The 24,491-nt window shown below is 28.3% G+C and overlaps 1 protein-coding gene across 3 annotated transcripts; it reads left to right on the forward strand.

The window, feature by feature from the left end:
• The first annotated feature begins 874 nt into the window (after nucleotides 1-874).
• On the forward strand, nucleotides 875-21,676 carry LOC106690733 (E3 ubiquitin-protein ligase SHPRH). Of its 3 annotated transcripts, XM_014436262.3 has the most exons (17): nucleotides 875-1,286; nucleotides 1,366-1,961; nucleotides 4,230-4,584; nucleotides 5,803-6,067; nucleotides 6,650-6,752; nucleotides 6,847-7,089; nucleotides 7,655-7,792; nucleotides 8,809-9,002; nucleotides 10,263-10,436; nucleotides 12,593-12,807; nucleotides 13,337-13,467; nucleotides 14,025-14,144; nucleotides 15,838-15,996; nucleotides 18,233-18,499; nucleotides 18,568-18,675; nucleotides 20,856-21,010; nucleotides 21,427-21,676. In XM_014436262.3, exons 1-17 carry the CDS (start codon nucleotides 1,100-1,102, stop codon nucleotides 21,620-21,622), a joined length of 3,606 nt encoding a protein of 1,201 aa, XP_014291748.1. In that variant the 5' UTR covers nucleotides 875-1,099; the 3' UTR covers nucleotides 21,623-21,676. The 3 variants fall into 3 exon arrangements, with proteins under 3 accessions (XP_014291748.1, XP_014291749.1, XP_066906724.1); XM_014436263.3 differs by lacking the exons at nucleotides 875-1,286; nucleotides 1,366-1,961 and adding an exon at nucleotides 3,617-3,816; XM_067050623.1 differs by lacking the exons at nucleotides 875-1,286; nucleotides 1,366-1,961 and adding an exon at nucleotides 4,018-4,152.
• The last annotated feature ends 2,815 nt before the right edge of the window (nucleotides 21,677-24,491 follow it).

Genomic DNA, 24,491 nt, shown 5'->3' on the forward strand with positions numbered 1-24,491 from the left:
CTAGCGGAATCTATTTATAACTATCAATTTTTCCCACATCAGCCAGCATTTAGGGAGAAACTAACATTAAAATGTTTAATATAATGTTAAAACTAACACAAATAAATAGTGATACATATTTCTGTTTAATGAAATATGTTCATCTTTAAAATGGAAATAATTCCCCGCAATGTCAGAAACCTGTTAAACATCTTCGATATAAAAAGAAGATTAACTATTGAATTTCATGCTGTACCTTAAAAACCAAAATTACTTTACCTTTAAACATACAATATATAGAGAATTTAATGACACAACACAAAAAGGATGGTTCAACAAAGTATAATAATCACTCTGTGCCTATATGGTTTGAATAACTTTCATTTATACTACTAACGTATACTTTAGGAAAACACAAACATATTTGTAGGAGGCTTCTATAACCATAATGAATTTAATAAATGAATAAACCAAACTTAACAGAGTTGTAGCGTGAGATATACTCAGTGTTTTGATTTTTCGACCCATAACATTTAAGAACCAATAAAACTGAAAATATTTTCAAACAAAAAAAATATAAATTTAGAAAGGGATTTCTTACAGCTTATATAAAGGATTTTAAAGTACCTTAATTAAGTTTTACACTTGAGAGAAGCTTATAATGCAAACTATAAAAAAGTTAATAATTTAGTTGAAGTAATTTATTTGTTATCAGAGTTAATAGTTGTATTCTTTCTTTCGAATAAATGTATTTAGATATGTAATATCTTCCTGAATTCCGCACACTTGATCATTTTATAGGACAAAAAGTGTTTGTTTTTAAAGATCAAAATAACACTACAAAACTTGTAAAACTTTATATCAACCATATTTTTGAAGATAACATATTTGAGGTGCATATGTTACTGACAGTTATATAGTAATTAATTACTTTTTTAATCCTGAGGACATCTAAATTTATGTAGCATTGGTGCCGCTTCGGATAACAGTCCTGATAGATTTGAAGTAAAATGTTTGTTTACAAAATTTGTAGTTAACCCGGGCTTAAAATTCGTGTCTGCGTTATATATATAATGTGTGCTAATTCTTTAGTGTTAATCTGCTTGGTTTAAGCTATGTTATGGAGACTTCTAGAATTAAGAATCTGTTTGAATTTATAAAAACTATTCACTTATCTGACAACTTTGATGACTACATCATTGATTGTCGAGGAAAATTACGCCCTGTTCTCAGGAAGTACCAAATACTTGCAGTGAAATGGATGCTGAAAAGAGAAAAATGTAAAATTGAAGGAATACAATTTAATGGTGGGTGTTTTTATTTGCCTAGCCATATCTTTATTCTGCTGTTTGATATCTATTTTGTTTCATTTATTTTATTTTTTAGAATACGATGTTGATTTTCCTAGTGGTGGTATTCTTGCTGATGAGATGGGACTTGGTAAAACTGTGGAAGTACTGGCCTGTATTCTCAGTAACCCTTACACAACTGTTGATGTGCAGGACCTTGGTTTCACTAAGAAAAAGATTGTTTGCAAAAGGAAACATGAATTGTTAGAAGATAATACAGATGATGAAGTTGAAATTAGTAATAGTCAGAGATCAAAAAAAAAAATTCGAGGTCGTTCGAAAGAAAAGGCTTCATTAAAAGAAAAGTCTGGATTATTTAGTAGTAAATATAATGCTTTAAGATCCTACTATGAAACTGTTCTTTCTCAAATGAGTTTTTCTAGTAGTAGACAACAACCTGTGTCTACCAGTTTAGTGAAGTGTTTCTGTGATAATAATGACTCAGATGAGTTAAATCTTGTTCAATGTGAGGATTGTAATAAATGGCAACATGCAGAATGTGTTGGTATTTTAAGTAAAGTGATTTATGGAAATGTTAAGTGCCCACAATGTTGGACCAAGGCTTCTTTAGTTCCTTCTAAGACAACATTAATTATCACCCCTTCATCAATTTTAGACCAATGGATTAATGAGGTAATTGTTAAATTTGGAACTTTTCTTATTTATCATAATGTTAGGTTGATTTCATTTAGATAGTTTTATGGGTTATTTTGTCAGAAAAAGTGTAAAAACTTTTATCAGTCTAATCTCAATTTTTCTTTTAAAAAAAATAAATAAATTTCAAGTCTCCAAAACAAGCACCTAAGGTGGGGAAGGGGGATTAAATCGCAGCTTTAGACTTACCCTTGCTCAAAAGAGGTAAACAAATTTATCAGTAGATATTGACCTATACCAATCTATTACATTATGTATAACTGATTTTTAAATTTTCTGCCATTAAATCTTTTACGAATTAGTACCAAAATAACTTTTGAAGAAATTTAATTTTAACATATTGAGGTTTGTTTTCCACGCGAAATTGTGAGTTCTAACCAAAATAGTCTCATGATATACTTCCATATAGATAAAATTAACAATCCATCGTATTGTCTAAAATTTATACCTGTTACATGGGGTTTTGACAGCCGAAAAACTATTAGTGAGATTGTTTGCATCTTAGTTAACACTAATCAAATTTCATTATATAAGGCTACTTTTCTGTGGTATTAAGTTTATTGAATTTGAGTTATATTACTCATTATTGCTGAAGCATTTCAAATATTATTTTATTTTTATTAGTTTGTGTTTCATGTTGATCACTCTTTATTATAGTTCTGTTTATAGGTATTAGTTATGGATGGTTTTTAGTTACACAAAACAATATTTTTTTACAATTTTCATCTCTAGAACATTTATTGTAACTTCCCAAAAGATTTACTGTGGTCAGAATATTTTAGCATTGCATTTCTATACTCTTCTGTGAGTAAATATGTAACATTCCATTTAACGTGAGTATATTCCTGGAGTTATAAGCAACTTTTTCAATAAAATCGACTGACTTTAAGTGTCACTTTATTGAATTGGTTTTTCACACTTCACTTTTGATCTTCGAAAAACGGCTTTAAGGATTTTGAATAAACTCAGTAAATCAATGTAAAATGAAATGGTGTTTTTATCAGTTGTTTTATTCCCATTGAAATAGTTTGACAGGGCTTAAATACTAAATTTTAAAAATAGTTTCCTTTCAAGTACTTATAATTTTGATTGTATGAAATGATGAACCATCTCACATTTTTATAAGTTACTTAAAATGGTTAAATATAAACTATTAAAAGATTTGATGATTAACCGAAGGAGATAAGAGGAAAAATACTTTTTCAGGTTGTAAACACATTTCTGGAAATAGGAGTAGTAATGTAGATGTAATATATATATCGTTGGAAAGTCAAAGATTCTAGAAATAATAATATTTAACTTAGAAAGTTGTAGGTGATAATTGAGAATGGCAAAAACGCCTAAATAAAAGGTATGTTCTAACATGAGTTTGACTGTGCGGGTGCATGCACATTATGTTAGCCCATTTCACCAGTCTGATAAATTATTTTGTTACCATAGTTATTAAGCAATTAATTTTTTTATTTTACTTAGCCTATACATGAGCCTTTCAGTTGACTGGATAACTCTTTAAAATCATTCTTAGTATTTGAAATATTGATTCTATAACAACTTAAACATTGAATAAATGGCTAAGAGCAGAATTTAAATTAATAGGTAAATTTTATCTTTCTATATTTTGGCTATACTTTTGCAAAAGACAAATGTCAACATTTCATATTGAAAAATATTATTAAAAGTACTTTTCTGAAAACTGTTGAAAATGGAGTTAGTCAATCTGTCAACTGAAAGGCTCATTTGGAAAATTAGTTGGAGAAGGTATTGCCACAGTGAATAATATAAAAATATCTGTTCTGAAACAAGCGAGAGTTAATTTAAACCTTCAAGTAGAATGGTAAGTGAAAGTTTTTTTGATGTGTGCATCACACCAGATTTTTTTGTAATGGTACTTAATACATGGTTGTTTTTAAAAGTATTTATTTTATTTATTATAAAATCCCAAAATATTTTGAAAGTCTGTTGAAGTACTCCAATTTAAATAATATGTAGGTTTGAAGAGTTAATATTACATATGGTTTAAAATTACTAGTTATAAGGGACAAAGCAGTTTTAAGCTCTATTAATTTTGGCCTTTTCATTTTTGTTTGCTCTAAGATACATTACAATTCTATTATTTTGAAAATATTTTTTAAAATACTTTGTTTTTGTATTTATTGATTTTTTGTTTTAGGTTAATTTTCGTTTTTTATTGTAATTTCATTTTCATCTTGAGGAATTTAATGTTAAAATCATTTATGTTATTTTCAGATAGAGAAACATGTTGATGATCCAAGTTTTAAGTTATGGGTCTACAATGGAGTTAAAAATCATAACTATGTTCAGCCTACTATATTAGCCGAATATGATGTAATATTAACCACTTACAATGTTCTTTGTTCAGACTTAAATTTTCTACCCAACGAAAGTGAACGAAAATTAAGACATGCTAAAAGATATTTTGCTCCTTCATCGCCATTGACCTGTATCAACTTTTGGCGCATTTGTCTTGATGAAGCTCAAATGGTGGAAGGTTATACCTCAAAAACAGCTCTCATGGCTTCTCAATTAAATGCCATCCATCGTTGGGCTGTTACTGGAACACCAATCCAAAAATCCATTTATGGTAAAACTGAAACTTTTTTTAATTACGAATTTTATTTTATTTTTATTTTAGAATTTATAATCTTATTTCTCATTTTTTATTTTAGTGTTAATTTAATTTTATAATTTCTTAGTCTGATAATAGTTTAGCTTCTTTATTTTGTCTATAAAAAACAGTGTTATTCAAGACTAATTAATGAAACATAAAAAAAAAAAAAATCCGTACTGTTTCAATACATGAAGATCTTCAGAGAAGGAAATACTGATTCTTGAACAACAATCATTGGCAGAGGAACAGTGATGATAAGTGCACAGATGATATAGAGAGATGATGTCAGTATTTACACTCAACCTTTCAGCTTGTTTCCCTTCTCAGTTAGGCACCCATAGACTGGGTCTATCCCAAGAGGGTCTACTCATAGCAGAGTAAACCACATCTGATATGCAATAATAAATAAATTTTCTACTACAACTGTACTTGACCTGACCCTATGGATTATGAGTCTGATGCATCATTCATTGTGTGGTGTGGAAATCTTTAATAAAATTGAAAGTGAATTTATTTTATTATAATGATTTGTTTACATATTTATACACACACGTGTGTGTGTATTATCTTAAAAAAAAAAATAATACCCTATTGGTGTCGTAGTTTCATTTTGCTAAAACATAGCTTGGCCATTTTAATTATTATTAACATATTCAAGGAAACAATTTTGCTAATTGGGAAATTAGCTCAAGATTTCTTGACCTTTCTTGTTCTGTTGGAGAAGGAGAGGGAGGATACTAACAGTCTTCATAAGATTGGGGAAAAAATGGCTGAAGCGATGAAATAATTAGAGGGTGAAAATTTGCTTGAGAGTTAAATTTGAAGAAATGAATGAGTGAAAAGAAAAGAAATAAGTGAAATTGAATTGAGGAGGCTAGTTTAAAGTAGTGGTTCTTTGAGAACGTTTGGTGAGGGTTCAAAGCAGTAGTTCTATGAGAAGGCCTGTGATAATAACTAAAGTTTTAGCTGAGGAATCGAAAGTTTTGGAAGTAATTATTTCGATATATGATAAAGAAGCTGGTGTTGGATTATTGAAGGGTCAAAACCAATGACAATGGCATGAGTTTTTGCTGTGTCCACTTTATTCTTTATTTGTTTAAGTTATTTTATTTGTCTGATTCTTGGATAGTTGTCTCAAAGTGATGTTCAATCTATTAGTTTTGAAGTATTGTCATCAAATCTTTTTTCCAGACTTATATGGGCTGATTCATTTTCTTCGAGTGAGCCCATTTCAAAATCTATCACAATGGCAGGACTTAAACAATTCGGATGAGGAACTTTTTAAATTGCTCTCACTTATAATGTGGAGGAGTTCAAAAAATGATGTACTCGCAGACCTTGGTGTTCCTCCACAAACTATAATTACTCATTGGTTACACTTTTCACCTGTTGAAGGTTATTTCTACCGTACTATACATACAGAATGTGCTACGTCTTTCAGAATTAAACTGTGCAAGTGAGTAAATATTCTGATTAATTAGTAAAATAATTATAAATATTCAGGGATTAATTAGTAAAATATTTCAATAGTAGGATTCTGAAGCCAGCTAAGTCCATTTTTAATTTTTTTTTTTTTTTTCTCAATTTTACACTTTTGCTACCATATTATCAAAAGGTCAACAAAATTCTTCTAAAAAGAGTCAAATAACATGTGGTTTATCTGTTTTTGAAAGAAATTCTATTATCTCAGGATATCCTAGTACCAAAGCTGTTAATTGAAAAAAATAATTAAAAATTAGAATATAGATTTGGCTGGTTTGTTTATATTTTTATCAAAAAGGGTATTTTTTTTTCATTTTTTCACTTAACATTTTGTCATATATGATATGTGTGTATATCGGTAATACAATCAATGTTACAGTATGTTTTATATTCACTTTAAGGTATATTTTTATGTATCTTTTATTACTGATAAATTTTTATTATTACAAACATGATTCACAATGTCCATAAAATTAATATTTTAATCTATGTTTAGGAATATTAAAATAGGACTATGAAAAATATTTCATTTTGTATTATTGTTGTGAACTTACAGATTTGAGGATTTAGATGTCAAATTGAACTCAATCGAGCGAAAACAACTTCAAACTTTATTACTTCCATTGCTGGGTGTTCGTCAAGCCTGCACACATCCACAGGTTTGTTTTACTCAAAACAGGTTTTTTTTTTTTTTTAACAAACCTTTTCTGTTATAAACATCAATATGATAATGATAAATTATTGTTGTTGTAGGTTGTTCGTGGCAAATTTGTGAGATTTAAACACACAATGACAATGGAAGAATTGATGGTACATATGGTTTCAAAAGCTCGCCTTGACGCTGATGTTGCTCTTCGTCAATTTGTTTCAGCATTGCACGGTATTGCTGCTATCAATATCATCGAATGCGATTGGTCTGGAGCAGTAGAGAATTATCGCCGTGTTTTGCAGTTGAGCGCTGAATACAAAAACATTATAAAAGTAGATTCGTTACAGGTAGCTTTCCAGTCTTAATTCTATTTTTAAAAAAAATTAAAATATAGAAATATAAAGATCAAAGAATGGCAATAATAAAAGAACAAAAAATCATCATGTGTTACTATCATATATTTTAAATTTACTGTTCTATACCTTTGCATTATAAGATTTAAAAAAAAAAAAAAATTGTCTAACTAGGTATAAGTATACTGTGTATTTAGCAACCTAATACATTTGGGAAGCACAACTTATTTGAATGAAGTTTTTCTCTCTCTCTATTTATTAGTGTAAAATTCAAAGTGATTCAAGGCTTTGATAGCCAAGTGTGATTGAGTACTTGGGAGTGTATGTAGCACTTTGTTACTGATAAATCGTGAAGATCATGTAGGAGTGCAATTAGCACTGTGTATCCGATAAATTTTAATGAAGATAACATAGGATTTTTATCTTCCCTTCTTCTCCTTTCTTTCCTCATATGTTAATTCATTATTTTTTTTTTTTTTAAGAGTGCATCAAAACACCATAAGTTTTGTTTTTGAATTTTTTGTCATTTATTAATTTTATTTTATTTTCTGTCAAATAGATGATTCATTGTTTATGTAATTTGACTGAAGTATTAGAAAATCATGGAGTCGGTATTCCACCAACACTTCGTGACAGTAAACTTAGAGAAGAAGCTGAGGAATTAGAAAGGAATTATCTTGAAAATTATGAGAAAAAGGTATTGATGTTGTTTTATTATTGTTTATTTATTACTCAGGAGCTAGTTATAGCCACAACAACTAGTTACTTACCAACAAATCTCGATTTGTAGCCATGTAACGATCTTTTGAGTGAATAGCTTAACAGATATTAAAGTTTGATAGTTCAAATCATGCAGTGAGATCCCGTGAAAGTTTTGAAACAATTATAGTTCAAAATACTGAATAATTGCATTAAATATATTTATGCTGTCTGTTAGTAAGTACATAAGGATTTCTTGTGCAAATGGCTTTATTAATTTTTAATTTTGATGTTTTAAACTACTCTGTGATATCTCCTGAATGATTTGAAACAGTTAGAGCACAACATACTGGTTAAATATTTTATTATATTCTCCACTTTATATTGTTTTCATATCATGTCATTAATAAGTTCATGAACATATGTAATTAGAATATAAATTGCCAATATTTCAAAAATTAAAAACGTTAAAATAGAAAATAATTTATAAATAAAAATACGAAAATAACTCTATCTGTCTTACGGAATGTGCTTGCTTATCTTAAAGATATTGGTGTGGTTTTGTGAAATTACATCTAAGAATAATAAAAACTTGGTTTATTCGGTATTGAGATGTGATGCAATACATATTATGGCTTATTACAAGTTCATGTTATCCAATGCGCCTGTACGTATCAACATATAGAAAGGTCTGGCATCTGTTTGTGTTAGCATACAGAAAGTAAATTAGTGTAATTTCAGAAGAGTTATGAGTTTCATTCGGGTTTGGAAGGCACCTTATTTACTGTACTAAGTTTCAATATTGATGGACTTCAACTTCGTCATGAACCCCACTGATGTACTTAAGTATGTATAAGTATATTAAGGGAGGAATGGTTATTTACATAATATGTTTTTATTTAATTATTTTTTCCTACTTCTTTGGAAAACCTCATTTATCAATAATAAAATTGAATTATAGTTTAGTAGATTATATTGTTTTCATAATTATATGTTATGTTCACCATTATTTAGTTTACAGCAACATTAGAAACCCTCAATAAACTGAGTGCAAGTATTGCTCATTTGTGTCGTGGACACACACTTAGTCTAACATCTTGGTGGGAAGAAGTTATAAATAATGAATCCAATGGTGAAGACCTCCTTAATAGAATCAAAACATATTTAGACGATAATGATGTACCTGGGCAACAATCAATTACTTCAAAGTAAGTATATTTCATGTTATATTATTATTACTATTATATAGTTGTCAAAATATTCATGGCATATGTTGAAAAACTATTATTAGTTTGTTACCCATAGTCATCTGAATTATGAAAATACATAATCGAAAGTTTTAGTTTTATATGTACACACAAACACATGGCATAAACTGCCAAAATACTGTACCAAGTTCACTAGGATTCCCTTTTTGGTGAATTATAAAGTTCCCATTCTCAAATAATCCTAGTGCTCCCCTATATCTTTTGAAAAAGGGCCTGTAGAACTGTTATGTCTCTGGGCCACGATGTTTGATATATTCAGAGAAAAAATCATCATGACTTGCCACTTATCCAATCTTAATCTGATTATTTTTACCAGATAATATACTTAAAAAAAATTTATAATCAAGAAGGATGTCGTCCAGTTGTCAGTTAGAAAAAATAACAATTAAAAACCTACTGTTAACTATTTATTGATTTATTGACTATTATAAATGAAGAGATTGGGTTAAGAATATGATGAGTTACCTGTTTTGTATTTTACAGTTTCTAGAAATTCTACAATTCATATTAAATGTTTTATATAGTTCATATTCTATAACATTATAGGTAAATATTTTGGAATTTTGGTATTAGATAAAGTAAATAAAAACCTTTATAATAAGACAAAGGTGCATTTTGCTCAAATTTCTAATTGTCTTCAAGTATGTGGTTCATCGCATTCTTCCTCTAAGCAATTAATCAAACAGTTACCTCTATTTTTTTTTTCTAATGTTCCATTGGACCATCTCCTTGATTTAACATACAGTCAACTATCTATATTTAATATTTTATATATTTTTAAAATATATTCTTATTATCTGTTACTTTAAATCTGTGTTTTACTTTATTACTATTGGTGAAAACAAAGATATGCATTTTCTTGGAACTTTTTGCAGTTATCTCATTAGTCAAAATAATTGTATTGTATTATCATTAAAAAAAAAAAAAAATGATTGGCTCTGTATAAGATGTGGTGTAATTAAAGCAATTAGGATTTTGTGCAAAGTGCTCCTTTGTTTCTCTACAAAGCTATTTATTGTGTTCATTTGTATATCATCCTAATTCCAATATGTTTGCCTGTTATATTGTGGAATATGAACTATACAAAACATTTGATAATAGTTTTAGAAGATGCTCTACTGAACAATTATCATATGCTTGTCATATTCTTTCGCCGGACCCTTTAATTGTATTATAATGAGCTATTAATTTGTGTCTTAGGTTGACAGGTTTACATACAGTGCATAGAGAATTTGCAGTATGGATAGCAACAGCAGATGAATTGAGGATTGAGACATTAGATTCACTTCGCCACCTACAAATACTTCCCAAATCATTATTATTTGAACAGGCAACTCTATGTCATTTGAATCAGAAACAGAGAAGGAAAGGAATGTAAGTTGACAAGTTAATTTATTTTTATTATCTGTTATTTGATATATCAACAAAAGAGAAAGGAACCTTTTTATTTAATGGTCTTTAGTGAAATAGTGAGGGTGATTAGCTATTAAATAAATTATTATTGATTTCTATAAAAAATTTTCTACATTGTATTAATAAATATGAGTACATCTGTTCAAATTTTAGACATAGCAGTCATTGATATAATGCTCTTATGATATTTAATTTTCTCAGTATTTAAGAAGGTACTTATATAAATATATTACAAATTTCTGTTAATTATTGATAGCAGGTTTGTACAAAAATTAACACATTTTTAAGCTATTGAAATTCCTGTTAGGTTTCCAAAATAATGTATAATCATTAGGGTATCATTTTAGTACTTACTTACTGTTTAGCTCAGCATTCAATCTACAAAGAGAGGTGGGATGTGGTACTGTGTGCCAGTTTTTGAGGTTTTTTTCTTCATTATTTCTTTATTCAACAACATATTCAGAAAATTTTATTGCATAAAGATAGATATACATTTCTGCTTTCTATTTTGAAGTAGAAAAATTTTAATTGATCACAGTTGTGGGGATAATTTTAATTCTCGGCACAATCTCGACCCACTGATGATGTGAGATTATGTGGCATTTTTTCCTTTCCTATGGTTACCATCGATCCAGCTATGGTATATTCTAATGCTTTTTATTTTTTAGCAAGAACACTGCTAGTTAATTTTGAATTTTTTTTTTTTTTTTCGTTTAAGTTATGTCGAAATAAATTGAAACTTGGAAGAATGGTTTTCACAAACTTTTTATTTTAATTATACAGAATATTTTAATATAAGACTTCTATTTTAAACAACCTCATTAGAGAAATTCCAGAAACATATAACACCTCAGTTATAACTAAAAATCCACACAAATTATACTATTGACTTAAAAATCCCTAAATGTGATCATTCTTTCAAACTTACATATTTTTCATAAATATTTATATTAATGAAAAAAATATAAAAGTATCCATAGATAGGATAAATTAACCTGATTCTAAGTGATCACTACTTCAAATCTGCAAAAAAAACCTCTGCATTTTTTTATTCGTCTGGTATCAGATATTTTAAAATAATTTGGTGCCTTCTGTACCTAAGTTCATCAGTCTTTTTTTTCTTACCCAAAACCATTTTTTTTTCTCCTGACAGAAAACAAGCATTTGACCTTTATATAAAATTATTGGCCCGCTCTGCATATAAAATGGCCAGAAAGTCATTTACTTTGAAATGTGTTGTGATAACTTCAGCAATATCATTCTCTGTATTTGATTCCTCTTGCATGCTTAGAAAAAATGCATAATAAGAAATTCTGTGTATTAATAAAACATTGGCTTGATAAACATTGTTCAGACTGCACCAGAAAAATCAACTGTTGAGAAGTGGTTTGCTAAGTTTAAACAAGGCAAAATGAGTGCTGTGGACGATACACGCAATGGACGCCCCAAAGTGTTTGAAAGACGAAATCTCGGAAAAACGGCCCAACTTGAAGAAGAAGAAAGAGCTGTTTCATCAAGATAATGCACCATGTCATAAATCAATGAAAATTATGGCAAAATTTCATGAATTGGGCTTTGAATTGCTTCCACATACACCATATCCTCTGCTGGCCCCTAGCGGGTTTTTCCTGTTCTCTGACCTCAAGAAAATGCTCGCTGGAAAGAAATTTAGCGCCAATAAAGAGGTAATCACCAAAACAGAGGCCTATTTCGAGACTAATGACAAATCATATTATAAAAGTGGTATCGAAAAATTGTACTGAACCTCTGATCTCCAATTTTCTTCCTATAAACATGTATCATAGCTAAAACAATGAAAGGGTAGAGTTATAGAACTTAAGGTTTACAGTTCTGTAACTTAAGGTTCTGCTTCTTAATTTTTAGAATATATTATTTCTTAAAACATTTTTGATATGAATAGTTATTTTATGTTTCGTTGGAAACATAAAATAAAGAAATTTTACTATCAGCACTTCCAAAAAATTAATTTTCTTTTTTAGTGAGTGAACTAGGTATGCTTAAACTTGGTCATTCAAGTATATCCTTTTGTGAAAGTTTTAGTTTTTATCATTTTTGCCTTTTATAGATATTATATTTTCATTGTATTTTATTAATAGGCAACGCTGTTCTATTTGCCAAACTGAACTATTATTGAAGAAGTATGAAGTTCACATATTCTCTGTAAATAAAAACAATATTAACTTTGAAGAAGATAGTGAAGAATCAGAAAATGAAGAAGAAGGAGAGGGAAAGAAGCTAAAAGAAACAAAATTATTTAAATCGTCCAAAGAGGGTAGTTGGAAACCTACTCCACATGAAAGAATGCTTCATGGTAAGTTGTTTATCTTTTGTACCAAAAGACAGAATGAATCGTTTTGATATAAAAAAAAATATATATATTATTCTGAAAATAAATAAATTGAAGAGATATTATCTTTTTTAATGTATTTAATTTTTGGAATTAGAGAATGTTACTGGATAAAAAATAACAAAATTAGGGTCAAGCAATTACAAATATTTAGGATTGAAATCCTTAAATGCCACTCGGTAAAAAAAGATTTGGCACAGATCAAATGTTTACATTTCTGTAAAAATATTCATAATAATTAAAAATTTTACAACATAACCTGCCATATCCTCTAGGATATTTTTGGTTTATACCATCCTTTATTAGAATTCTCGCAGCAAGAATCTTTAGAAAAATTGTACTAAAAAAAATTAAATAAATAAATTATTTTCACTATTATATTATTGAAGCTTGTAGGAAGTAGGTTAGTTGTTACAACTGAATCTAAAAAGCTATTAGTTTCTTATATTGCCTCATTCGCTTAATTATTTATTTGGTTTTTTTTTTTTTTAAGTGATTGCTAACCAAGCCAAGCGCATCTCTTCTGAATTAGCTGAAGATGGTAGTAGACATCTACTGTTACTTGAAACAGTAAGGAAAGAGTTCAAATGGATGAGAGCACTTTGGCGAAACATGTCAGATCAGGTATATAACTATAATTGAGTTGATCATTTTAGAAAGGGCATAAGACCTAAAAATAGGTTTTGAGTAATCCATAAAAATTGTCTTAACACTTAAATTTTAATGTTTAAAATTTAAAAAAAGTATTATTAATTATATGATAAAATTCTAATTCAAATTTATTCTAAATATTAAATTTATTCAAATTCATTCAGAAAATCGATATTGCAAAAAAAAGTATACATATCACTAATTTTGGATTTGTGGACTTTCTAAAAAAGATAATTTGATTATAAATTATATTTTATTTAGTTTAGCGATCATAGTACATTCTCTTTGTTGTATTGATTATTACAAGTCTGTGAATTTGTTATATTGATACGAAGTAGGATTCATCACTCTTCATTCCCCAAGGAATATCCTAGTAAATAATAGTAATAAATATTCATTCTAGAAGTAGAAAATAAATGCATGACATAATTTACTGAACAAATTATAATTTTAAATTATTAATATCTTTCTTTACAGTTAATTAATTTGCTTTTATAATTACTTATTTAATTTGCTTTGTTTCTTTACAGATCTATGGTACTGATGAATTGGCAATGGCTAAATTAAGGTTAAGACTGCCACTTTACGAAGATGAATTAAATAGTAAACAAAAAAAGAAAACAGATATTTTCATTGTGGATGCTCATGAGGTATATACAATATTACAGAAAATGTTTATTATATTCTTAATGTAAAAACATTTTTACTAAACTATCTTAACGTATTCAATCACCCATTCTATATTTTAGTTATTATTCTTAATTATTCAAGAATTCTTAAAGCATTTTGATTTTATAATTGTAACCTCCCTCCTAAATAAGATTGAGCTCCTGCATGCTTAAACTATTAAAAAATGATTTTTCTTTCTCACCACCCAAAATTATTAAGTCTAATATTGATCCATTTTCCTTAAAATTGTTTTACTTGACGATTAATACTGTTTCTGACAAACCTTGTAGTTGTTAAGTAATTCAATTCACCATATTTTTTATATGTTTAATAAAACAACCTTCATATTTGTTTGGAAGAGCCAGAGTTTTTGTTAATTTAAATCTCTTATAATGGAGCTGGGTGAGAGAACCCCCTTTCCCTCCTCATTGTATTTTCAACTCCCAGATCTTTCCCACCATGCAGGACCTTCCCTATCCAATTGTTATCTGTTTTCTTTTTTTTTTTTTTTTACCCCCTGTCTGAATATTTCTGACACATAGAGGGTAAGGTTTCTACTGGTTACATCCATATTCTAAACATGGTGGGAGGGCAGGGCCAAATTTTCATTCAGTGAGACCTTCACAAAATAAAAGTGGACCCCATCCTTCTGGCCAGATTCAAATCGGCACTGCAGCAGTAACAAGGTTGCAGCACAGAGCTAGAGTTAGAAAAATGTTATACTTGCCACGCCTCCCATTGGGAAGTGTATTGTGGACTGGACCCTACAAACATGAACTCTGACCACTGGATCATAACTTTCAGTGACCCGATCAACAAATTAGAGAGCATTTTCCAGTGGTAAATTGGAGGGAATAATGGTTGACGGAGAATGGGAGGAGATGGCACAAATACAAGAGGAGTCAGAAATTGACTGCAAAGTTACAATGCTGATGGGTTCCATACTGAATTGTCAAGTATTACCCTCCAACCCAAAGAGTTGGAGCATTTCGTGCCATGGTGGATGCCGACATTACTGCCTTCAACGGTGTAACGAGTTGTAACAATCCTACAGAATGGTGTAGCATGAGACAGTGTAAGTGCTAGCTGGAGCGTTGTCTCTGGACCTCCTCATCCTCAAGGACGTTGTCATTAAATATGAAAAGACAGGGGCTGGAAACGCTACCAGAGGGTTTTCGGTAGAGGATCGGTGGGACCCTAAACTTTTGGAAGAAGATGGACTCGATTGATGAGTGGAATGGACGGTGAAAGAAATATATTGAAAATAAGCCCAGTACACTACCCCACTGTTGCCTCTCACCTTATGTCAGAAATGGCAAGAAAGTTAAATGCCTTAACTCCCATGGCTACAGATGACCTATACAATTTCCATTTCCTCTGTAAGAGGTTTCAAGGAATCCAGAAACATTAAAAAGTACAGAAACATCCACACTCACTAGACTAATCTCTCTCCCTACCCCATTACCATAGAATCTTGATAGTCTGACAATTGTAAATCTGAGAAGACCATGGCCTCTAAGGAAGTATTAGTACATCAAATTTATTTTTTGCCTTATTTCAGCCATTATTCTTTATTTTGCATGGTTAAAATGAGACCCTGAGTAGTTTGGAATATTTGATACTCTAACTTTTTTTGATAATGTGTAGTATATTTTTATCACTCGTAAATCATAGGTTCCTGTTCTGCTTGTAAAATTGCAACAAGAGAGCATTGATGCCGAAGCTGCTTTGAAACGCACCAGTGGTACTTTATTTTACCTACAGAATTTACAGAAATCGGGTGGAACGGAATTGGATCCATGCCCAGTTTGTAAAGAATCTCTTAAAGAAAAGGTAACCTAACTTACTTTATATAATAATTAGTAGTGGTAAGAATATCCTAATAGCTGGATAATAATATTGTATAATGATTAAATACAGTATTAACTTAATGAAATTTTTTAATGATGAGGTTATTGTTCTTAACCTTAGGTAATTAACCCCGTTATTATACATTGTAAAAATGGAATACAAATTTTTGTATAATTGTTTTCTCATTATAAATTTGTAAGCATGCTTTTCTGAAAATTATTTTAATACTTTAGGATCTCATAAAAAGATAATATTTAAGAGGTAACTCCTTTCTTAAGAAACTGAGATTTTTTCAGCAGATCCATAAGAATATTCCAAATTCTAGCCAATTGGCCAAGTGATTAAACTGAATGGTTGTGCATTCTGGGTGAAGTTTTATATTTTTTAGAAAACAATTGTATTGATTTCTATTTACAGATTAAAGGTTATAATAGATGCATTGTATAAGTTAACATGCAAACTCCTTTTGAATGCCTAACCAGAGTGTTATGAATATTTTTTAAAAATATTTGTAGTTTTAAACTATAGAAAAATTAAAAGAAAAAAAAATCTCACACAATAAAAACAAATAAGAAAGCCAATAAATTAAATAAACTCAAATTACAAATAATGTATAAATAAACAATTAATATACTTAGTTAAAAATGAAAATTATGCAAGTTTTATAAAATTTGTGAACCACATCTATTAGTAACTGTTCCGTACGTTTATTATAACTGTAAGTCAGACAACGTAATTAAAATTCTGGAATATAGAGCACTAACAGGCATAGCTCCACACAGGAGCGGAATATGTTATTATTGTGCAATGACAGTTTGGTATAGGATAGGTTTTAAGCAATAATTTAGAATGTCTATTAAAGTATGCGGACAATAGAATAACTTTGAATGATTTTACTGTCATTGTCATTGTTAGTCACCCTTCAACTGAAAGGCTCATTTGTAGGTTATTTGAATTTAAAAACTAACTATATAATAATTATAGTGATATGAAAATATTGATCAGACTGGAAAAACGTGCTGCACCTGTGTGCGGCAGTTTCACAAACTCTTGTTAAAACAGATCTTTTATCTATGAGTTTTTGGTCATTATCTATTACCTTCCACAATTTTATATGTTAAATATTATTTTTCTAAAATCTTTGGCTTCCCAATAATATATAATACATCTATATTACTACTCTTATTTCCAAAATGTGTTTTCAACCTGGAAAAAAATTGTTTCCACTTTGATAATAGTTAATTATCAAATCCTTTCATAGTTTATGTTTATCCATTTTCAATTTCTAATAAAAAATGAGAGATTGTTAATTATTTTAAACAAACAAAATAAAAGGTACATTTGAGGAAGCAAAGTTGAAAATTCGGTATTTAAGTCCTGTTTTTCTATAAGGTTAAGACCAAGTGATATTAAAGACCTCTTAATTTTCCATTGATTTACTGAGTTAAATCAAAATTTTTTGAGGAAATCCTAAAAATGACTAAAATTGATTAAATAAAGTGTCACTTTCAGTGGTCGATTTTAATGAAAGTGTCACTTCCAGTGGTCGATTTTAATGAGAAAGTTATTTTGAAATCCACCTGCCCTAAGTTTATAATTTCAGTTTCATACAACTTTTCATCTTTTAAATAATGGCGTAATAGCCCACTTCCTGTGGCATAGGAAAACAAATCTTTTAAATGGGCTGTTCACATAGACATAAACCATTTTGTGAGAATTGGTTGTTTGGACTGTTGTGATATTTCCGTCGATAAATAAGATAAAATTAACACAGTTAAACTATTAGTTAAACTATACTTAGGTGTGTAGTTATTTTAGTATGTGGTATACTTTTTATTTTTCATATCTCCAGCCAGGAATCTTAGCTGTCTTGTATTTGTTCATAATATTTATTTTATTCTATTCATTTTACCTTCAATATTCTTTCAAATTAATTCTGTTCATTTTATTTTTATATATATAATTTTCTATAATTAATCTTAATGTTCTGTTATCCTTAACAATGTTTGTATTTTGTTTTATTTAGCCCTAATGAAGATCTGCTTCCAATAGGAATCTGCCTAATTTTTTATGAATTATCACTTTTTCCATTTTTTTTAATTAATTAAGTATTAAGTTTTTTCAACTCAGCTTATAAATTTATGCAAAATAACATTTAATTGTAGTTTAAAATTATAATTATTTTATGTTGATGCATTTACTTTTCTTTTTCTATTAGTGGTCTGTTTTGAACTGTGGTCATTGCTACTGCTTCGAATGCATTCCAACTTTACTGAAAATGGGAGGAAATGAGATTGATTGTCCTTTATGCCGTATTAAAACACCAAAGGAGAATGTGTCTTATGTTGTGGCAAGGCCGATAAATGATGAGGAATCGCCTGCAGAGGTGAAGGGTTCACATTCTTCAAAAGTTACTGCTGTCGTATCTGAACTCCTATCTCTTATAAAGCAAGACAGTGCAGTCAAAGTTTTAATTTTTTCCACAGTAAGTTTATAATTAATTACAATTTAAATTATCCATACTTCAAAAAATAAATTATGCATTTGTTTTAGTGGGAGAAAGTGTTGGATGTTATTCGAGATGCATTGATACAAAATGACATATCTTTTCGACGCCTGGGCACTGGAGAAAAATTTCAAAATTCTCTTTCACAGTTTAAGGTATTTATTTGTATTAATGATTTATTTTAGTCATTATCCTAAAACCATAAGTATTTTAAAATAAAATAAAAATACTTAGTTTAAACAAGATTTCCGAAAGATTACAAAACTTATTTATTTCTTAATAGAATTTTTCTGAAAGTGAGTAACCTGATGAGTAAAATGCTGATCTCTATTCTGAATAATTCTGGTTGGTGAACATAATTTAGCAAAAAGTTGGTGGGTTTTGCCAAGACGAAAAACAGTACTTAGACAGATGTTAAAACAAGTACCACAAATTAGTCATGCCAAGGGTTAGGATTGTCATGTAATAAAAATTGCCATATATGTACATTATATATTAATTTTAAAACAATTATGTGTAATATGTAAATACAATACAATTATTTAATTATACATTTCAAGAACCGATCTAATCATTATCAGGGAAAACAGTTGGAAACTTGTACATTTTTAAATTTTCTAATGTAAAATTATATCACATCGAGACCGAGTATCGACTTTTAAAAAGATTGTACCTAATTGATATTTTCAGTGCATTCTCTTTCCTCTAATGATTTTACATACTAGAATCTATATTTTTTCAAAGAGGCACAATTTCCTAATCAATGTGCGCACTATTGCGCAATAGTATTATTTGAGTGATCGAGTGTCATGCACAATGGAAGCATAATTGCTGGATATAGAAGCCTGATTGTTGTGTAAAATTGGATTCTTCAACAATTTTGTGCTTGAGAAGTAGCTGCAGCAGATTCACCATCTAGCTTTAAAACAATGTCCTTTATTTTATCAAACTTCTTAGAGTAGAACACAACAACACTCTATCAACTTTTCAGTTTCTTCGCAACTGGCTGAGGAGGTAGGATCTGCTCACAGTAATTTTTCTTAAAAATTCGCACTTGGCTTAGGGCTTTTAAAAGGGCATTTTTAACAGATGAAATTAATAAATCTATTTCTGGTAATTTAGGCATAGGATATATGAAATGAAGAAGCTTAGGATAAAATACTTTTCGAGACTTTCCTGCTTTGATCGTGTTCAGAATGCCATTAGAGATAAACAAGAACACTTTTTCATTGTGCATGCCAATTGGTCAAAGAAGATTCATGGAGTCATTAAAAAACCCATGCCATTAAATGATTCCATTTTCCCAACACTTGAGAATTTGGAATAAACTGGCTTTGAAAAAGCGAACCTGGCAGAGTTTACCAAATATGACGCAACCAATATTTAATATCAGTTTTCTCACCAAATGAAACCCATGCAGATTCTACTTATCTAGAAAAAAATATATTAAGTTGAGAACCTAGGATGTGTTACAACCATATCTATAAATTTTTTTCTGGCTCAATGATTGATCCTAAATTAAAACCTGCATTTTTGTGAGTAAAAATGAAAGGATAAGAAAATCTGGAAGTGAAAAATATGTTTTTAATTCAAAGAATAATAAAATTAAAGGAAATCATAGTGACGCTATCTATCAGGAACTGCCAGTAGGAACACTGCTATCACTTCGCTCCAAGACGAAGAGCTTCAGTTTGTTTCACCTTTGAGTGCCATCTATGTTTTCTATAGCCATTTATTATGTTCATTTATTGAGTAAAATGTAAATAATTTTATAATATTATATATAAACATTTAAATAGTATTATAATTGTAAATATATTGATTTAATAAATAAATCAATGTGAGTTGGTACACTTTGATATCTTTGTCAGGAATGGCATCATTTGTTTATGATTTTCTGTTATAAAGACTGCTCTTTGTCAGCTTTAATGCTCAGAGAATTTATTTTATCTTGTATTGAAATTCAACTAACATTTCTATATTGTCCTTGCAGTGCTTTTTAATGTTTACTAGAAATCTGAATTTATAGTATGTGCCTTTTCATATCATTAATTACATAACAACTAAGAAATTATCTGTTTCTTTTTTTTTTCCTGATCCTTGCAATGAGAGAATGTTTCCATGACATATTCTATAGCATAGATATAGAGATCAGAAAGGTTTCTTGAGTTTTAAAGATTTGCTACAACATGATCTCTGACAAAACATTTCTTATTAATGTCAATGTATTTCATGTTAAACATATGTGTTGTCCCTGTAGCAATACCCTTCTTTTTTAGCTGTATCTATATCAATAGCTTTAAAGTTTATACTTGATGTATTATTTTTGTTTCAGGCCGGTTCAATAACAGTTCTTCTTTTACCTTTAAAACTTGGGTCGAAAGGTTTGAATTTAACAGAAGCTACTCATCTTTTCTTTGTTGAGCCTGTGCTAAATCCTGCCGAGGAACTACAAGCAGTCGGGAGAATACATAGGATTGGGCAAACTAAGTAAGTTAAAATTATATATACATAAGTTCTATAACCATTTAAATAAAATTTAAAATAAATGTTTTAATGAATTAAATTTCAATTTATTATTCCATAGATTGTAATTCAAATAACTAATATATCATTTGTTTTTGTTTGTTATTTTCTCTTTCATTCTTAATTAGATAACTTTTATTATTTCTGTTTTTTATAATTGATTATTATTATTTACATTCGTAATTATGTGGCAATTACCGGACCAAACTAGAACTAGTAGTTACAGCATTAAAAGAAAAAAATATTTTACTTGAGAAAATTGAATCCTTAATCATTCCAAAGAATATTATAATAAATGATATTATATTTAAAGCCATTAGTTTAATTCAATCTGAAACAATATTCCCGATTTTTTTATTCTTTTGAGTTTTATTTTCTAGGCCAACGTTTGTACATCGGTTTGTTGTCCACAATACCATTGAAGAAAGGATGTTAAGTTCATTAGAAACTGGAGGTCAAGAAGAATGGGCTAAAGAAAATGTTACATTAAGAAAGTTAAATGATCTTTTCATTTTACGAGAGGATAATTCCAATACTGGAGAGGAAGAATGTGTGATAGAAAATGAAAATAATTAATATGTGTTTTATCTTTCTGTGATTTATTTTTAATTATATATATATATTTTAAAAGTTCATTAAATGGAATCAAATACAATTGATTCTTGATACGTTTTTTAATATGATACAATAGTCATTGAAGAAATGTCAAGTTAAAAATGCACTAGTTAAACTGTACTTCCAAAATGAGAAATGTGCATTTATCTTAATCTGTTATAAGATCTTTATTTAGGAATGGGGAATTATAATGTTGATATTTTGTATTCTCCTAACGATTTTGTATAACTTTTTAAGTTCTTTTACATCTAAATTATTTATATAATCCTTGATTTTTTTGTTCAGAATAATTTAAATTGATTAAATGAATTTAATCTTTAATTAATTTCATTAGTACGATTCTTTAATTTTTTTTTTTAATATAAGTATAAATTTCATGTTTCTTATTTTCTTTAGCAATTTTTTTTTAAAAGACTGATGCTATTGGTAATATTAGTTTTTTGTTTTTTTTGTTTAGTTTCTGTTCACTTAAACATCAAGGATCTTTATATATTAGTAATCAAATACTAATCTTAACAAATTTTTTTAAGCAAGTTTTTCTAACGCACATAAACATTTACCTCTGGAGCATTGAGTTCTAAAATTACCTATAATTTATAAAAACATAACAATAAATAAAATAAAAGCTCCTAATAGGTTCTTTATAGTTCATTATAAATTTTAGTGAGTTAATCCTTAAGAAATTTTCATTTTATTTAATGATTCATATTAAATTCTCTATTAAACAAATGGATAAAACATACAGTATTAAAACTAATGTTTTAGATATAATTAGTTTATTTATTAAGAATATTGCTGTGATCAGTTAAACTATTTTCTAGATGCTTTATTTCTTTTTTTATTATATTTAATATGTGGTCTTACCTGTGAAACAAAATCGATGATCCAAGTTTCAAGATTTTTTTTTTTATTAAGATTGGGTTGTCTCTTATAATAAAAAAAAAATTACTTTTGAAATAAAAACATAGCTTTAAGACTACCAATTCATAAGTACTTCACATTAAAAAAAAACACCACTTAAAACTTGGAAACCTTAAAGGACATTGTTTCACTTTTGAACTAGCGTATAGGTTTTTTTGTCCCTATTAGTCAAAATACAGTATTATATTATGCTGTAGCCTGATACTCTATGCCTTTTAAAGGCATGTTTTTTAAGTTTTGGTATTTTATTTATTGTATGTGTTTTTATTCAATGCTAGCCCATTCTACTCATCACATGTTTTACTTTAACTAATCTTTTTTTGTTACTTTTGCTTTTATTGGAGAAGTGAGAATGATGATAAATTTCACAAAAGGCTCCAAATGTGAAGTAAATAAAAACAATAAATAAATTTTGATTTAAATTTGGACCATAGTTTTTATAGTTAAAAGATTTTCCAAAAAAGAGTGATGAAATAGACTTCCTTTTTTTTTTTTTTAAGTTAAAATAATCAAATGTAAACACTTTTGCATTTCAGGATCTTATTCACGATCATTAAAACATAAGATATTCTGTAATATACTAGCATGTATTAATAAAATAATTAAAACATTATAAGACAAATTTTAGCAATGTTTTTTCAATATATATAAACTATTTCGTCATTGAATTAAATTTAGTTATTAAAAACAGTAATTATTCTGGTGGTTTGCATCACTTCCTTATCATATCTGTTCATTGATAATCAAGTATTTGTTCTTTTATAATATCTAATACATTTCATTTACTTACCTCTGACCTATTTTATAAAATTATTTCAATTTAATTTTTATTATTCTGAAATATTTGTAACAATATTTGGGTATTATAAGATAAAGAAAAATCTTCAATATCCTACCAAAAGCACTCATTAGGGATGAAAATAAAGAACCACCTTGAATTTATGATTAATGAAAAGAAATGCAAATACTTCTTAAAGTGACAATGTTATTTGTATCAGGAGAGAAGAGCATTATAAGAGTAATATTTGTAAACATCAGAAAGTTTTTAAAAAAGTATTTAGGTCATTTAATTAATCCACACTTCATAAAAAGTTTTCTCTTAGCAATTCAAAAATCATGGCTATTGAAAATCTTTTAGAACAATATTTTGGATGTGATGGCACAACTTTAATTCACTGGACCTATTACATTCTTATTTCGTCTGTACTGGTGATTAAAGGCAGTAGTAATGGTTTCTATTGTAAAAAAATTGTTAAATCTACAAATTAAATCGTTTAATTAATTTAATAAAATTATTTGTTATAATAGTAACTTGAAATTAGTGGTAGTAATATTGTTCAAGATTTCAGATTTTCATCACAAGTTTTATATTGTACTAGAGTTTTTTTTTTTGTTTTTTTTTCAGAATATTCAATTAATATAATTAAGAAAAAAGATTATCAAGTCATAGAATCTCCATTTGTTTTATGTCTGAAAACAACAATATTCAATTTTATTGATCAAAATATACCATCTCCTTATAAATTAAATAGCTTAATTATGAATTAAATACCAACATTAATATATTGGTAATTAAACTGGTTGGTATGGTAGTCAAGCATTATATTATTATTTTTTTTCTTTTGTTTAATTTTCTAGTAGGTCAATTTTCCAAATAATATTCATTTATTCAGCAACCTTAATTTATTATTTTGAACTTTTTCATTTAAAAAAAATGATTCTATTATGATGGCTGTTAAATTATTATTTTTCTTTTTTCATATTTATTCCTCTTTAATAATGAAAACATTGTGTTAGTATTATTTTTTATACTATTATAAGTTTTATTATATTTTAATCTAGTTTGGCGGTAATTAGATTATTTAAATAGATCTCATGCAAATTGTTAGCTAAAACATCTCCCATCATT

The sequence above is a fragment of the Halyomorpha halys genome, unplaced genomic scaffold, assembly GCF_000696795.3.
Source record: "Halyomorpha halys isolate HHAL.00 unplaced genomic scaffold, Hhal_1.1 Scaffold1847.1, whole genome shotgun sequence".
NCBI lineage: Eukaryota > Metazoa > Arthropoda > Insecta > Hemiptera > Pentatomidae > Halyomorpha > Halyomorpha halys.

Bases quoted from the DNA above. Each gene is read 5' to 3' on its own strand.
- LOC106690733 (XM_014436262.3), top strand. From the start codon at position 1,100: ATGGAGACTTCTAGAATTAAGAATCTGTTTGAATTTATAAAAACTATT. The intron at 1,287-1,365 runs GTGGGTGTTTTT...TTTATTTTTTAG, and splicing joins TGAAGGAATACAATTTAATG to AATACGATGTTGATTTTCCT. The intron at 13,468-14,024 runs GTATATAACTAT...GTTTCTTTACAG, and splicing joins GGCGAAACATGTCAGATCAG to ATCTATGGTACTGATGAATT.